The sequence below is a fragment of the Hemicordylus capensis genome, chromosome 3 (assembly GCF_027244095.1).
Source record: "Hemicordylus capensis ecotype Gifberg chromosome 3, rHemCap1.1.pri, whole genome shotgun sequence".
Taxonomy (NCBI): domain Eukaryota; kingdom Metazoa; phylum Chordata; class Lepidosauria; order Squamata; family Cordylidae; genus Hemicordylus; species Hemicordylus capensis.
In genome coordinates, this window is record NC_069659.1 from 104,114,392 (window position 1) to 104,130,283 (window position 15,892).

The 15,892-nt window shown below is 42.0% G+C and overlaps 1 protein-coding gene across 2 annotated transcripts in view; it reads left to right on the forward strand.

Annotated features, from left to right (window-relative positions):
• Positions 1-310: 310 nt before the first annotated feature.
• Positions 311-15,892, forward strand: part of DMD (dystrophin) — a 1,901,967-nt gene continuing 1,886,385 nt past the window's right edge. Inside the window, exons 1-2 of one of the 2 annotated variants that reach the window (XM_053308495.1) lie at positions 311-433; positions 1,389-1,488. In XM_053308495.1, coding sequence (XP_053164470.1) covers positions 1,416-1,488 — 73 coding nt within the window. In that variant the 5' untranslated portion in view covers positions 311-433; positions 1,389-1,415. Of the gene's footprint in view, positions 434-1,152; positions 1,300-1,388; positions 1,489-15,892 lie in introns of those variants that run through there. The other variant, XM_053308494.1, reaches the window with a different exon arrangement.

Here is a 15,892-nt window from a genome sequence, read left to right on the forward strand (position 1 = left end):
TTTACATTCCAGTGCTCAGGCTGCAATCCTCCGTACAATTACTCGAGAGTAAAGACACTTTCCATTGAACACAGAATGACTTGATATTGCATAAATGCGGTTAGAAATGCTACCGAAAGCTACACTATAAACCAATTCCAGCTTCCACACCCTCCCTTTGCTAGGAAAGTCTGATTCACTGTAATGCAGGCCACACGGATGAGACAGATCGGTAAGGGACTAGGGAAGGCAGTCTGAAGGTTGTGGAGTGCACGTGCAGAGAGTGGAAGCGTGCGTACCATTTTCCCTCTGCATAGTTCTCAAACTTCCGGTTGAGGATTACAGTGCCCAAAAGAGAATGCCACAACAAGTGTAAAAGATACAGAAGAGGAAAGGAGCTGACTTCACTACTGAGCGGTCGAGTTACATAGAAGTCTCCATTAAGAAGTCTAAAGTACAGTGTGCCTTCCTTCATTTCTGTTTGGGGGTGGGGGAGTGGGGCGTCACCTGCAAACTCTCGACAAGTATGCAGAAGTATGGCGTGCTTATAACAAGTTTCGCGGGGTGGAATCCTATCCTTCTGGTATCTATTTGAGAGGAATATTCTCCCCCAAATTGGTAATTTTTACAGTGGTATAGTCAAGTCCTTCTGCTCGTAACGTTAAAAGAAATCCGTTTGCCTTCTTTCAAGGCCTGGAACTCATATCGGATCCATCTAATCGCTTCTTTCTAAGTTTAGACCCCCGCAGACCGCTTTTTAGAAGTTTAGACCCAGACCCTCCGCGGTGAAGCTTTGAGAGGGGCTGCAGCAGAGCCGACACGAGAACCCAGTTTCAGCAGACCTCAGTTTGTAAATTCGCTGCTCGTTCCTTTCCTTTTTGTGTATTAAAGCGCACGCTTTTAAGTGAGAGCTACTGAATCATTAATGGTCCTCTTCTTCTCCGGGCAATTTACTCTCTAATTGCCCCTGTTTGTATTGATCGGGTGGGGCGGAAGGAGAATCTTTCAAGTTGGCTGCTGATTTATTGAGAGCCTCGTTCCTTCTCCACTTTCACCTTGCTAGGGAGTCTCTTTCTTCTGGCTCTATTTTAAGGCAAGCGCACGCAGCTCGGCACCTGTTCTGTCTGATCTGAGGAGCAGAGTTTGACAGCTCTTCTCCTGCCAATGTGATCTTCTGCCTGTCTAGTTTGAGAGCTTTCTCGTTCGCCCCCTTCCTTTTGCTCCATGCTGCGTGCTTAGAGGGAGTCTCGCTGAGCTGATTCTCCTCCCACCCTTACTTGGCCAGAAGAAAACAGAAACCGCTCCTTTTAAAACTTTTGTGTGCGTGCCTATGTTTTTGTTGCTTAACAGAAGCTCTAGCATGCTGAACCAGATCTGAGCGAGTTCCTCTCTTTGTTTGTATCTGTTAGGAGGATTTGCTGCCTGTTAACTTGGCTATGGCTGAATCGGGACACCCAGAGGAAGATTCTGCAGTGGACGAGTTCAATGATATTATCAAGAGCAGATCTGGTAGGATAACTTCTTTGGCTATCTTGACAAATTTGGATAGTGTTTAAAGAACACGATTTGTTGTTGTTTTAATTGTTTGGGAGTGGCTTATTCACACCAGCCAAAGAATGGCTGAAAAGTTGCTGTTGGGGAAGTTTTGTCTTTCAGGCAGCTGGCAAGAAGTTCTGCCAAGTTGGACTGTATGTGCTACTGTACCATACAGTGTTTGGAAAATCTTGTTGAAAGATATATTTAATTTGTTTTCTTGTGATCAGATGGTATTTACAGTTTGCCCTGATTTCATTTGAGCTTATTTTTCTTGCAGAGAAATAAATGCAAAGCATGTGAGTGGAGACATTTTTAAGCAGATTAAAAGTAACATTTTGGTTAGCTTCCATGAAAAGAAAACTGCTTTGTGTGTCTAGAAAGGTGACAACTACCCTTCAGATGTTATAACAAGATTCTAAAAATGTGTTACCTTTAAAAAAGAATTATTAGATCATGATGTTATGGATTAATAAAGGAATGTAGAAAATGAGTAGTTTGCATTTGTAAGGATGCTGTGGTAAATGCCCCCTCCACCATCTTTATGAACCATAACGTTCTACAGTTTTAATGCACTTCTACGTTTTTGCAGTGCTGTTTGTGTAACGGAGCAAGGCCATTAATGCTGTAAATGGAAGCAGCTGGAATGCTTCTCAGATGGATAACATTTCAGTTGCCTAGGCTGTCTCCCCGACATTAGCCTTGGAAAGGTACCAATTCAGGGGCAATGAAGGTATTTATAGTTCATTCAGGATTCATATTTTTACAAGGGGAAATACACACAAGAGTACTGAGGTACTTAATTATTTTTGAAAAGTTATGCATTTGACAAATAGAACATAGAAGAGATTAATGATGCTGTCATCTCTTAGGCATATGCCTAGGTTTTACTGTGGGAATAGTTTCTCTCATTTCAAAGGTAGAATCCTAAAGAGTAAAGTCAAACAGCTTGTAACTATTCATTTTCAGTGAATCCAAAGAGATTACGAGGAGTCTGCATGTTGCCAATCCTTGGCTTAACATAAGCATGATGCTGGGTTTGTAAAAAAACCAAATGTACCCTTGTGGCATTTCTTGTCACCATTTTGCTTTGTCTCTAAACCAACCCACCTCACACACGCAACAGTAGCATGCTATGGATCCATGGCCTTAGCAGATACCAAGTTGATGGCGTGCTAATGTTGGAAGCTGAGGACCCTGTTTAAATGTGAATCCAGCCATATGAAATGCCACATGGGATTCTTTTTTTTTAACACACCTGTATATCATTTGAATCGTGTGTGTATGTGTGAATGTGAATGAGAATGTACAAGGCTGCAGAAAACAATTAGAAACATCCCATAGGTTGTTCCTAAGTACTGGAGTTAAAATGGAGTTCTACTACTATTTGCTCCATTGTAGAAGGTGTTGAAATCTCTTTCCCCACTCTATAAGGCACTTCTCTACAAAAAGATTTATTTATTTATTTATTGTTAAATTTTGAGGGCTGTTGCTTACAATCAAAATCCACAAATAAACAAATAAATATGACTGTAATTTTTATTTACAGTCATAAATATTTTTTTTTAATTCAATGTTACTTTTACATAAATAGGAAACTATACTGCTGATTCATTCCCAGCCCTATTTTGGGTTGAATGTATTGGGACTTGATTCTAAATAAACATGCCTATGGCTGCGCTGCATGCTATTGTGATACTGGTTATCATGTGTAGGGCATCAGGAATCAGTGAGAGTATTTTGGGTGGTAAACAATTATTAAGTAAAAATTTGATCATTTTGGCCAGATACTTTTCAGAAAGTAGCATTAGTGTTAGGCTTGTCATTTTTCAGTCCAGAGGTTGATGATGACCTTTTTCATGTTATGTTCAACAGATGTTCAATCCATGTACAGGGTATGCAAATTGCCCACCTCCCAGTCTAATAAAGGAATATGCTTGGAGGATGTTGGGGTGTGCCAAGAAGATATATGGGTGTGTATATTCTCTTGTTGCATCCCTGTTTTAATAGTGTGGGCATTTGGGGAAAATATCACCCAAGCTGAATTCATTGTGTTCAGCACATATACTGTAGTACACTTGCATTTGTATTCTGCATTTGAGGCAGCCAGCACCCAGGTTCACTTTTAAAGTGAACTAGCTGACTCCGCACAGAGCATCTGTGCAGTTGTGCACTGAGCCTGTGGCATCTTCCCGCAGGGCTCTTGCTCGCCCTCTCTCCCCGCCAGCCCTCCACCTCTGCATCTTGACCGCCGCCATTATTTCTTTCTGCTACAGTGCTGGAACTCCCGCGCGCTCTAGAGCATCTGCGCGTTAGTACTTGATTGTTCCCTTTACCTCAGAGATATTCCCACCCTCACCTGAGCTGCACTCCTGCTCCTCCTCCATCCTGTTGCTTCCATCCCCCTCACCCTTCTTGGTCGTGGCTGCAGCATTGCTGCCGCCTATTGGCCAAGCTGCAGCCCCCTATCCCCAGAGACCTCCACACCCACACCTGAGCCCCGCTTCTGCTCCTCACTCTAGGAGCAGCAGCAGTGGTTGACCGGGCCGTTCCTTGCTGCCGCCACGACCATGGCTGCTCATTCCCCTCAGGCCGCTGACAGGCCCGGGCCCATTGCTTGCCTGTATGCCTCCCTCTGACAATGGCCTTGGTAGCCTCAAACAGCAGCAGTGGTTGACTGGGCCCTTCCTTGCTGCTAGTGCTGCCACAGCCACTCATTCCCCTCAGGCTGCTGACAGGCTCAGGCCCGTCCCTTGCCCTTCCTTCTGTCTCTCTTCCCCCTCCCTTCATGTTTTCTCTCTCCCTCCCTCCCTCCCTGAGTTAACAGATTTTGTTCATCTTGTTTCCTCATATAATTCACACGACAGCCTCCTTCTCCTGAAGGGGCTCTTTCCTCCCTCATGACCCTTCTTTTTGCAGACCCCTGCCTGCTATCCTTTTATATACATAAATTATATACATAGGATTCCTCTCCTCAATAATCAAGAACATCTTCCGACCAGTAACAGTTGCATTCCAACTGACCTTAACCATCAGAGGCTCCTCCTCCTTATCTGCATAGGGAATCCCCACTGCCCAATCACCACAGTGCCACAGGCTCCTCCTCCCTATCTGCATATGGAATCCCCACTGCCCAATCAGCATGGTGCTTCTGCTCTCACAGGCTCCTTCTCCCTATCTGCATATGGAATCCCCACTGCCCAATCAGGTGCTTCTGCTTGCAAACTCTGTCAGCAAATCGCCTCCTTTCTACCACATCCCCACGCATGGCCCGTCTTGGAGAATTAATAATATAGATGCCTACACAGCCATTCATACACAAACATATAAATATGTGCAGAGATAGGTACATGCAACTTCCTGTGATTTATCTTGCCTGTTGCTCTCCCTTGCTCAGTCCCTTTAGTCATTCTCCCTTTTCCATCTGCTGAAAGGTGCAAGATGAAATGTTCACCCAACATATATGGGAGGGTGACTGACAAATGGATGCAGGGGAAGGAATGGACAGATTACAAGTATAGATGCAAGGCTTTATGAAACTGGAGGAATTCAAGGAAATCTATGAAGACTGAAGAAATAGTCTTACATAAATACTTGGTCTATGAATCCTCTGTAAATATACTTCCCATAAAGCTCTCTCCTTTTGTGAACTTTCATGTTTGTAACTGTTGCTTACTCTTGTAGTGTGTTGCTTATTCTGTATCTGCTGCTGTAACTTCACAGCTAGGTTATCTTTTACTGTGAAAGAGGTTCTCTGTCATCAGAATGGAGCAATGTATTAAGCCTCTGAAAAATGGAACCTTTTCAGTAAGAAAATGGTACTGCAGTTTGAAAAAAATTATTCTCCAGCATAGTTTTCTGATCAAGATATTTGTTTGTGAGGAGGACTAAAATATAGATTTATTTATTATTATTTATTTGATTTCTATACCACTCTTCCAGAAATGGCTCAGTGCAGTTAACACAGAGTTGTCAAGTAGGGAGGATCAGGGGAAAACACCTATTAAAAGTGATAGTAGTAAGCTTGTTTGTGGTCATTTAGAAGTTTATTTTGAACAGCATTTTATTGGAGTGTATGTGTGGGCATGACTACAGGAGAGTGGCAGATGGTCTGAAGGTCCATTTCCAAGGGTTATTTTGGATAAAAAGTACCATTTTGGGAGTGACTCTGTTGTGGTTGGTTCCACCTCTTGATTCCAAATGAACAGCAGTTTGGCACCAAACAAAATTTGATGCATGGAAATAACGGTTGGTATGCAGCCAGATCCTATGCATGTATACCTGCAAGGAAATCCCATTGAGTACACTGCAGCTTTCTTTAGCAGGGATGCCAGCAAACTTCTATAAGCTCAAAATAAGACTTTGGGAATTTGAAGAAACTTCTCTCAAATGTAGCCCTATGCAGACATTACTGCCTGAAACTCTGCTCAAGTGACCAGTGCCAAAAGTGGGTGGGAAGTCCCTTTCCTGGTGCTGTTGCAAATCACTTCCAGCTGGCTGCTCACTGTTATGGCATTGTTTATGTGAAGGGGAAAGCAAACTTTGATTGTTGTCACTTCCATGAGTAGCTTCATAGATTGCTCAAGGCTGCCACTCAAAAAAGCTTGCCCCTTTTCACAAAGTGAGTGGTTTATGGAGCTTGCCCCTTTACACAAACAGTGCCATAACCATGAGTGGCCAGCTCATGGAGAGAGTACCAGTGCCAGGGCAGGACTTCCTTCCTGCTTCTGGCACTGTATGCCTGAGCTTCAGGCAATCAGGGTGCAGCTAGGTAATTTTAGAACCTGGATCTAATGGCCTTACATGGCCCCCCTCACTCCCTAGTAATTTCAGTCATTCCAGGTAGGGACAGAAAATGGTGTCCTCTACCCTTTTCTGTGAAGGCAAAGGGCAGTTTTATCTACATGGTGGTGGAAGGATGATTCAGGGGGTGGACTTCACCTCCAGGAGTTTTGGTAATTTTGTTCCTTGAAACAAGACTATAGGAACAAGATTATAGGAATTTTTGAAGTTGTTTTAAATTCAAAAATTCATTAAAAATCAGCTAAGTGGTTGATCCACCTCAAATCCAATACAGCAAGTCCTGTCACCCTGCCCTATATATGTGCTTGACTTCAAAGCCCTATGCCAAGCCATTCTGGAAATATACAAAGGGGGAAAATAAACCACACAAGCTCCATAGTCCCTCACACCTGTCTGCAGGCCCTGGAGAGCCTCTATGGGCTGCTGGAGTGAAGGAGGCAGCATGCCACGGAGGAATCTCCAGCTCAATTCCTGGCACTGGTGCAGCCCTCCAGAACAGTGGAGCACACAGACTTTCCCCCAAGGTCTGTGGGGAATGGCACCTCAGCAGCCTTCGGATGTTATTTTCTGCAGAAGTGACAAGTGAGCTTCAAAATGCAAAAGGCTGAAATTTAGCCCCATTGAACACAGTGGCTGACTTTCTGACTAATAAATTGTGTACTTAGGGGGTGTGATGGGAGCACTCGCACAACTCTTGCAGTCCCTCTGCATGGGCATTGTTGCACAAGAGACCTTAGAGTCCACAGTGCTCCCTCTACTCCAGAAAGGCTCTGCAAGATCTGAAATGCATAGCTGAGAATCAGTGACTTGTGTTTGATCTTGGAGAGCCCTTAGTGTTCTGGATCCTCAGGGATCTTTCACAACAGCACCCATGCAGGAGAACTGGGAGAGTTGCATGAAGATTCCTGTTGTCCCTCTACAGATCCTCAGTGTGCATACTCCATTGGGGTGCAAGTCAGTAGCACTCTTGTGTCAACATGCAAATGGGTACTATTTTTTTAAAAAGACAAAATAATATGACAGTTTCTGGCGGACTGTTGGATGTGATTTGTTGTGATAAGCCTTGTCTTTGTAGGACTTTTATACAAGCCACAGTTAGAATGTTTGCTGTTCATGCACACAGAAACACAATTCTAAGTATAGTATCAATCTACTCTAAAATGTGAGAAACCGTTCTAATTAATGGGAAAGTTGTTTTGATTGTTTATAACTGTTAATCTGTGGACTGATATGGCAAATGTTGAGATGCATGCAGTAGCTCTTGGAGGTGTTCTGACTGTCGCCTTTGCGTGTAGGCTTGCCAACTCTGACTGAAGCTATTCTTGGAGATTCCTCCCCACCCCCCAATACAAATCTCCAAGACTGCTTTCAGTAGTTACCTGGAGATTGATGCTGATTCATGAAGATTCCAGGCCAACTGATTTGTGTGTATATATATGTAAAACCTATTGAAAATCTGACTAATTTTTGATTACAGTGTGTTTTGGGGAAAATGTTCAAATGAGCACTTTCTCATCTCCATAAACATCCTATTGCCTCATGGTGATAGTTGGCATGCCAATGCTAATAAGTAGGCCATGTGTGTTGATCTGGGGAATTACATGGTGACCTTGGGTGACTTTTTATTATTTCTGTTTTCCTCCGAATGCCTTTCTCCATCCTAGGGTAGGTGGTAGTAGAAATTATTGTTGTGTAACACTTTAGGCTAATCATCATCATCATCATCATCATCATCATCATCATCTATGCCAGAGGTCCAACCATACTGGTTGGATGATACACTGGAACATCTGCAAAAAATACAAGCTACCTGTAGCCAGAAATTGGTGGGACCAGTGCTGCTAAGGACTGTCCGTATATTCAGTAGCGATATAGCAATGGAGTTTGGACTAGACAAGTGTGCTGCATTAATAATGAACAGAGGGAAAATAAGAAAAACAGTAGAACTGCCCAATGGAAGCAAGATCAAGAACCTGGAAGAGAAAGAACCTTACAAATACTTGGGCATTCTCCAGGCTGATAACATTGCACATACTGAAGTTAAAAGAAAAATTGGAAATGAATACATCAGGAGAGTTAGAAAAATCCTCAAGTCCAAACTCAATGGCGGGAACACCATACAAGCCATAAACACCTGGGCTATACCTGTTATCAGATACACTGCAGGAACAATAGACTGGACCCAGGCAGAGCTAGAGATGCTAGATTGTAAGACCAGGAAAATCATGACCATCAATCATGCTCTGCACCCCCACAGTGATGTAGATAGGCTATACCTCCCTCGCAGATCAGGTGGAAGAGGAATGCTGCAAGTCCATCAAACAGTAGAGGAGGAGAAAAGAGGCCTTGAAGAATATATAAATGACAGTGAAGAAGATGCACTTCAAATGGTCAATAATGCAAAACTATTCAACACCAATCAAACAAAGCAGGCCTACAAGAAAGAACAAGTCAAGAACCGAGCAGAAAAATGGAAAAACGAGCCACTGCATGGTCAAAATTTGCACAATATAAGTGGGAAATCAGACATCACCAAAACCTGGCAATGGCTTAAGAATGGCAACTTGAAGAAAGAAACAGAAGGTTTAATACTGGCTGCACAAAAACAGGCACTAAGAACAAATGCAATAAGAGCAAAAGTCAAAAAATCCACCACAAACAGCAAGTGCCGCCTTTGTAAAGAAGCAGATGAAACCATGGACCACCTAATCAGCTGTTGTAAAAAGATCACACAGACTGACTACAAACAAAGGCATGACAAAGTAGCAGGGATGATACACTGGAACATCTGCAAAAAATACAAGCTATCTGTAGCCAAACATTGGTGGGACCATAAAATTGAAAAAGTTGAAGAAAATGAAGATGTAAAAAAATTATGGGACTTCCGACTACAAACAGACAAACATCTGCCACACAATACACCAGATATAACTGTAGTCGAGAAGAAAGAAAAACAAGTTAAAATAATTGACATAGCAATACCAGGGGATAGTAGAATAGAAGACAAAGAAATATTAAAAAAATCACCAAATACAAAGATCTACCAATTGAAATTGAAAGGCTGTGGCAGAAAAAGACCAAAATAATCCCAGTGGTAATTGGTGCCCTGGGTGCAGTTCCAAAAGACCTTGAAGAGCACCTCAACACCATAGGGGCCACAGAAATCACCATCAGCCAATTCAAAAAAGCAGCTTTACTGGGAATAGCCTAAATTCTGCGACGATATCTATAATAACAGCAACAACATTGATAACAAAATTCAGCCATCCCAGGTCCTTGGGAAGGACTTTATGTCTGGATAAAACAAACCAGTCAATAACACCTGTCTGACTGTGTAAACAAGAGGATAATAATAAATAATACAACCCAAAGTCACATAAAAGAGGTCTTTACACCTTTCTCTTGTGTGTTGGCACAGAATGTAACCATAATGTGAATATTTATTTGAACTCAAAGAGTTGGAAAACAGCTTTAGATATTGTATTGCATCTGGAATAACTCAGCTGGAGGCCTTGCTGAGTGGCCAGGAATAGGCATTTGACACTTGTCTAAACAGAATTGGCTGGCTTTATTTGTACGTGTGAGCTTTCCCTGGACTAGCCCCTCTTCTATGTAATTCAGTAGTAAGTCCAGTTGACTTCTATGAGATTCACCTTCTGTTACACATGCTTAGAATTTCAGCCATAGGCTGCACAAGCCTAAAGCTTAGAAGCATCTCTTTCTCCTATTTGTTTTATTATTGGTTGTTTTTATTTATGTTTGTTTAGTACTTCAACACCTTTTTAACTTTGTAGATTCATTCTCTTTTTTTCTTCAGGTAATCATCTTTTTGAAAAGTGTATTTTGGATTTTCTTATTTTTAACTAATGAGGTGGGATATGCAACAGCGTCTCTGTGCTGTTCTCGGAGACTTACTTTTGGGTGGCACAGAATGCTTCTGGGGGACATTCCCTCCCTCCCTCCGTACCCCCACCACATTTTTCTCAGTGATGGAACTGAGTTAGTTGAATTTTTCAGAAGCAATGGTTTTGTGTTAGTCAGCCAACATCTTTCTTTCATTTGCCCACCCAGCCCTTGATACTTGTATGTTCCCTAATACTTCTCATCTTGTAAATTCTCAAACCTATAAAAAGCTTTGTGCAAATAAAGATGCACTTCTTAATCTTTATTGGTTTAGTTTTATTACATGATCTTTATCAGCTTCTCAAGAACTGCCATGACAGGAGAACTGCTTGTCTTTTTTTAAAAAAAGATGTATTTTGTAATATAATGTGTTAGAATGATATGTGTGTGCCTTGAATTAGGCTGAATTCTTTTGTCACTAGCCCAAATCACTGAGCCTTGTTACTATCCCATTTCCCTAAAAAATACAGTCAACTTCTGTGTATTGCATTCCATGAGACAACTGTAGTCTCTGCATGTTCTTCATGGGACTTACTTGATTTTAATATGCACTCATTTTTAATAAAGAACAATTTAACTGATGAGCAAAAAGCTAGCCCACTGCCTTGGTGAGATTGGGTACTGAACCTAAGAGGAACGTCTGAGTGTTCTGCTAAGTTTGGGTCAACTATAGAACTTTTACATTTGTATTTATCTGCATTAGGTGCCATATTAAAATATACATATATATGCCATTGAGTATATCAAGGCTTTTGAGGCTGTTATCACATTTTGTCTTTGATCAACTATGTGTGCTAAGTGGATATAAACTTTGGCTGCTCCATTGATGATTTTGCCAGTCCCATTTTTTCTGTACATGTTAATGTGTCCAGGAAAACATACTGGAGACTGGCTAAAAGGGTCCAGTTGTATTGCATTATATTGCATATTAGCACGTTGGAGGCCAAAGAACCCTGGGATCAATGAACAGTTTGATAGTAAGAATGTTTTAACAATTGCCTTCTGTCTGAAACCTTTGTGAGTCATGGCTAGTTTAAAAAAAAAACAGGTGTTAGATGATGGTATATGTTTGCACTAGAAGCTACTAGTGGTCAACAAATGTGAGCCATGTAATGCTGCATGTATCATTGGCTTGGCATGCATTTTTTTAAAGCTAGATAACTTAGGGGAACTCCCTGAAACTGGCAAGCCAACTCCAGCCTGGGCAGAGACCTGCTGTAATAAGAGCCCTAAGTAAAGGCATCCCAGCAATCCAGTACAGAATGTACATCACTCTTCTGTGAACAAGCCATCTCTCTTTCCAATAATGTTAAAGAGCTAGTATGCCCAAAGCATCTGTATTTGATTTGTACTTCTCTGAAAGGTTTCGCCAACACACACTGTCCTCCTATAGGAATGTATATAAAATATGTGCATGTGTGTATATTGATTATTTTGTGGCTAGGAATGCAGTTCTTGTTTGAAAGTGTATGGAGAGCACCTAATAGAAAAATGAGGGTAGAGTATTTGCAGCTTGGCTTATGACTTTTCACTGGAAGAGATTCTACATTGTAATGAAGTTGTAACATTCTCCCTTCCTTTATATGCAAGCTGAGAACCAGAAACGCAAACACAGATAGGACTGGTTCCTTTTGGCCTTTTAGAGACTCCATACTATTAACAGAGCAGATGTGTAACAGGAAGAAATGCAACAGGTGCAGTTTTCCCACCACACAATCTCCATGTGGGAAAGTGTCAGCTGTTGAATCTCTGCCTTTCATGTACATACAACCACAAAGTGCATAAAAGGCAAGATTCTAATTTCAGCAGTTGATTCTAGTGGCAGGTCTATAAACCAACAGATTCTGCCCTGAGCTACATCTCTTCCCCACCACCCCACAGACACGCTTACACTCAAACAAGGAGCTGAAAGGTAAGAAAACAACGGAAGTTTGATTTCTTGTAAGCATACCTGCCAACATGAATGGGAAAATAGGGAACATGTTGGCAGGTATGATATGAGAAACAAGAGTGAATATCTGGCTGCTCCCTGTGGAGTAGTAACTCTTGGTGGAATTACGAAAACTCTCTGGCAATGACTCTTTCACAGTCCTCCTTGAAGCACTTGGTTCTCTGTGTCCGCAGCTGAAATCGAAGCACCAGAAGCTTTCCCATTTCCTCCATCATTTCCTTATTCCATTTGCGGGTAGCACTTTGCAAATACCACTACCACATAAGATGGCTGCTGTGCACAGGTGACTTGCGCTACAGCTGGCATGGCACTGTAGGAGAGGCTTCTCTGTCACTGCTGCCTTGTGAACTGTTCTCTGCTTCACAGCTTCCTACCCTCCTCTTTTGAGGAGAGTACCATCCCAGCCATCTCTACTTCTGGCAGGGTTGGTTCAGGCCCAGCAGTGTCATGTGGGCTCCATAGCAACAAGGCTAATTATCACCTACTATACTGTAAAGTACAACCGATAGCACTCATACCATTGACTGGAAAGCACTGTAGTAGACCTTTGCAAATGCATTCCTAACATCCTTGGTAGGGACCTAGATCGATTAAAGGTATAGAGTGCCATCAAGTTGATTTTGACTCCTGGCACCCCCAGGGCCCTGTGGTTTTCTTTGGTAGAATACAGGAGGGGTTTACCATTGCCCCCGCAGTATGAGATACTGCCTTTCAGAATCTTCCTGTATCACTGCTTCCCGATATAGATGCTTCCCATAGTCTGGGAAACATACCAGCGGGGATTCAAACCGGCAATCTTCTGCTTGTTAGTCAAGTATTTCCCCACTGTGTCATTAACCAAGCTGGTAAGTGAACAGGACCCTGCTGTCTCTTTTTGTTAGTACTAAGATACACAGGATTGAGATAAACAATATCTGTCTTGACAAATGTTTCCAAGCTGGTTGACAGCCACTAGCTGTCAATCCTCTGAAAATATGTCTGTCTTGAAAAGTTGTACAAAATATGGCAAAATACAACTCCCATTAACTTTAAAGTTAAGCATTTTATTTATGTTGAGGGGAAAACAGATAAAATAAAATAATTTGATGTAAATGTAGTATTGAGTGAAGGCTGGTAGCATGCTGTTGAACAATCTCTATGAACTGTCTTCTTCTATAATATTTACTTGACAGTATATTTTGGGCCTTAAATATTACCCACTTTGCATACTGTATATGAATGAGGCTATAGTACATGTTCTTAAATATGGCAGAACTTGAAAACCTGACAGTCATCAAATGCCTTCACCTTTCTCTTTAGTAGCCTGTAGAGAATTCACTGAATTCTCAGTTGGTAGATGACTTGTAGATTTTTCATTGTACAAGAGCTTATGGTGTCTCAAGAGGATCACAAACATAAAAACAATGAACTGGAGTAGCCTTAGTTCAATCCCTTGTTCTTGGGCAGCACTTCTAATCAATTAGCCCAAGAAATTTGCAATGGAAATGAGAGCAGGAGACAGTCTGCCAAGCTCTGCCAGATAGATTTAAAGTACAAGACATAGTATTGCTACCTATGTAGTCTCTCCATCCCAAAAGCATGATGACCCTCCTGCAACATTCTGCATTCAAATGCATTTAAAACTGCTTTAAATGCATACTAATATGTTCAACCAGGCTCGGACTGGGCCACAGGGCATATTCCCGTTGCGCCTCACCCACAGGGCGGCCCTGTGCTGTCGCACTCTGCAGCAGTGAATACTCCCACCCTTAAGCCCCCATTCTGCTCAAAACCTGGCACCCTCCTCACATACATTCCACCACCCTCTCTGTGCCCCCTGTCCGACCCTGTGTTCAACTTGCGAATTGTGATTTAACATATTATGTGCAATGCTTGTACAATCTGTGTACACATGTACAGATCTGTACAGTTATTTGCATTTTGAAGAGCATACAGCAATATACTTTGTATCTTAACCTGTACTGTATTTACCTGAAACTAGGTTTTTACCAAGTTATTTGATATTAGAAATGGGGGTTGGTAACATTAAATTCAGAGTTCTTTTCGTTTCAGGTAAACACAAATAAAATATGTATTTAACTTATAGGTTTTAGGGGAGTAAGTGGTCTTAAATTCAGATCCATCCTCTATTAATACAGTATTTGAGAGGGGTCTGTCACTTTTAAAATCAACACATGTACAGTCAGTTACACAGAAACATGTGCACAGACACCTAAATGCACATACAATATCATATCTGAATAGGGCTATAGTCTTTTCCATTTTGTCTCCCCTATTGTGAATCTGCCTGAGATGAAAAGGCCGAAAATAGCATTGCTAGAAAGTAACCACTCTGGGCCCCTTATGAATAGGAGTTTGCTTCTTCCTTGCCTTCGCTGGCCATACGGCAGGCAATGTATGTAAGCACAAACTTTATGCAGCTGTTTGAATCTAAGCAAAGTGAGAAATCGGGATCACTGGCATGACTGCTCCGCCTCGATGGTTGTTCACTGACACAGTCATGTTTACATAGAGGCCTACACATGTTTATAGGCCTAGAGATGTGAAGGCCTTTGGGCGGGGGGGGGGGACAGGGTCAATAGCAGGGATTTTTCCTTCTGGGGGGAATATCCCCCCCTCCCAAGGCCTTCATAGCTCTATGTAGGCCCCAACCAAGCAATTTATATTCCACAAAACTAGACTGAACAAATTGTGACCACAAAGCATGGTTATTGTGGAGACATGATGGGCAGGGCAGAAGAATATAATCTCCATTGCCTTGAAGTCTACATTCTACGTTGAAGTCTACATTCATGCAGACTTAAATGAATATGGCTGAAGCAACATGAGCCAGAGGATGTGATCACCTTATGTCATCATTCATACCACAAGTAGACAAAAGCTATATTTGGATCTAATGGTATATGTAGTTTGGCAAGTCAAACAATATTGACTTCCAGTATTTTTTCAATAGTGAGTAAAATGTGAATCCCTACTATAGCTGGCCTTGAGCTAATAGTGTAACTTGTGGTGTCTGTGTTCCTCCCCTCTAAAATATCAGTAACGTATTCAAATAGTTGACTTAATACGCTTTGCTGGCCAGTTTTAGAATTAAGGGGCATGAGATAGTAGTGCATGGTACATGTGTAATGCCCATTAGTGCTGCACTCCCAATTAGTGGGTACATTTCCACTGCTTTTTCAATGTGTGCTTTGTGGTAGTGTTGGCATTCAGACTCGCACTGGCCATGCCAGATGATACTGCACAACTGGCCTGCCAAATCATGTGGAAAGGAGCATGTGCATGCATATCTCTTCCCCACCCAGCATGATGTCTTGCTGCTACATAATTGTGCAAGGGACAGTTTTGGGTGTTTCAGCCTCGTATTATTATGTGGTGGTGGGACAATCCCCTGGGCGAGGTAGAAGTGTGCTCACATATATTCTGTTCTTCAACCAATAGAGGGGCCAGTCAGATATATCATCTCCTCCAGCCCATCAGTGATTGTGATTACGGGACAAGGGTAAACACTTCTGGGTGTGGAGTTAACAGTGTTGTGTTGTGGTATGTAGCCTTGCAACTGCTTATGAGTCCCAAAACATAATGGCATTATGAACTTTTATATTGTAGAACATTATATGCTTTCTCATTGATGACACACATGTTTAATATGTTCCCTACATCCATATGGGCATGACTCTCATTTAGAATACACTCATGGTACTAAATAGCAGCAGTAGGTGG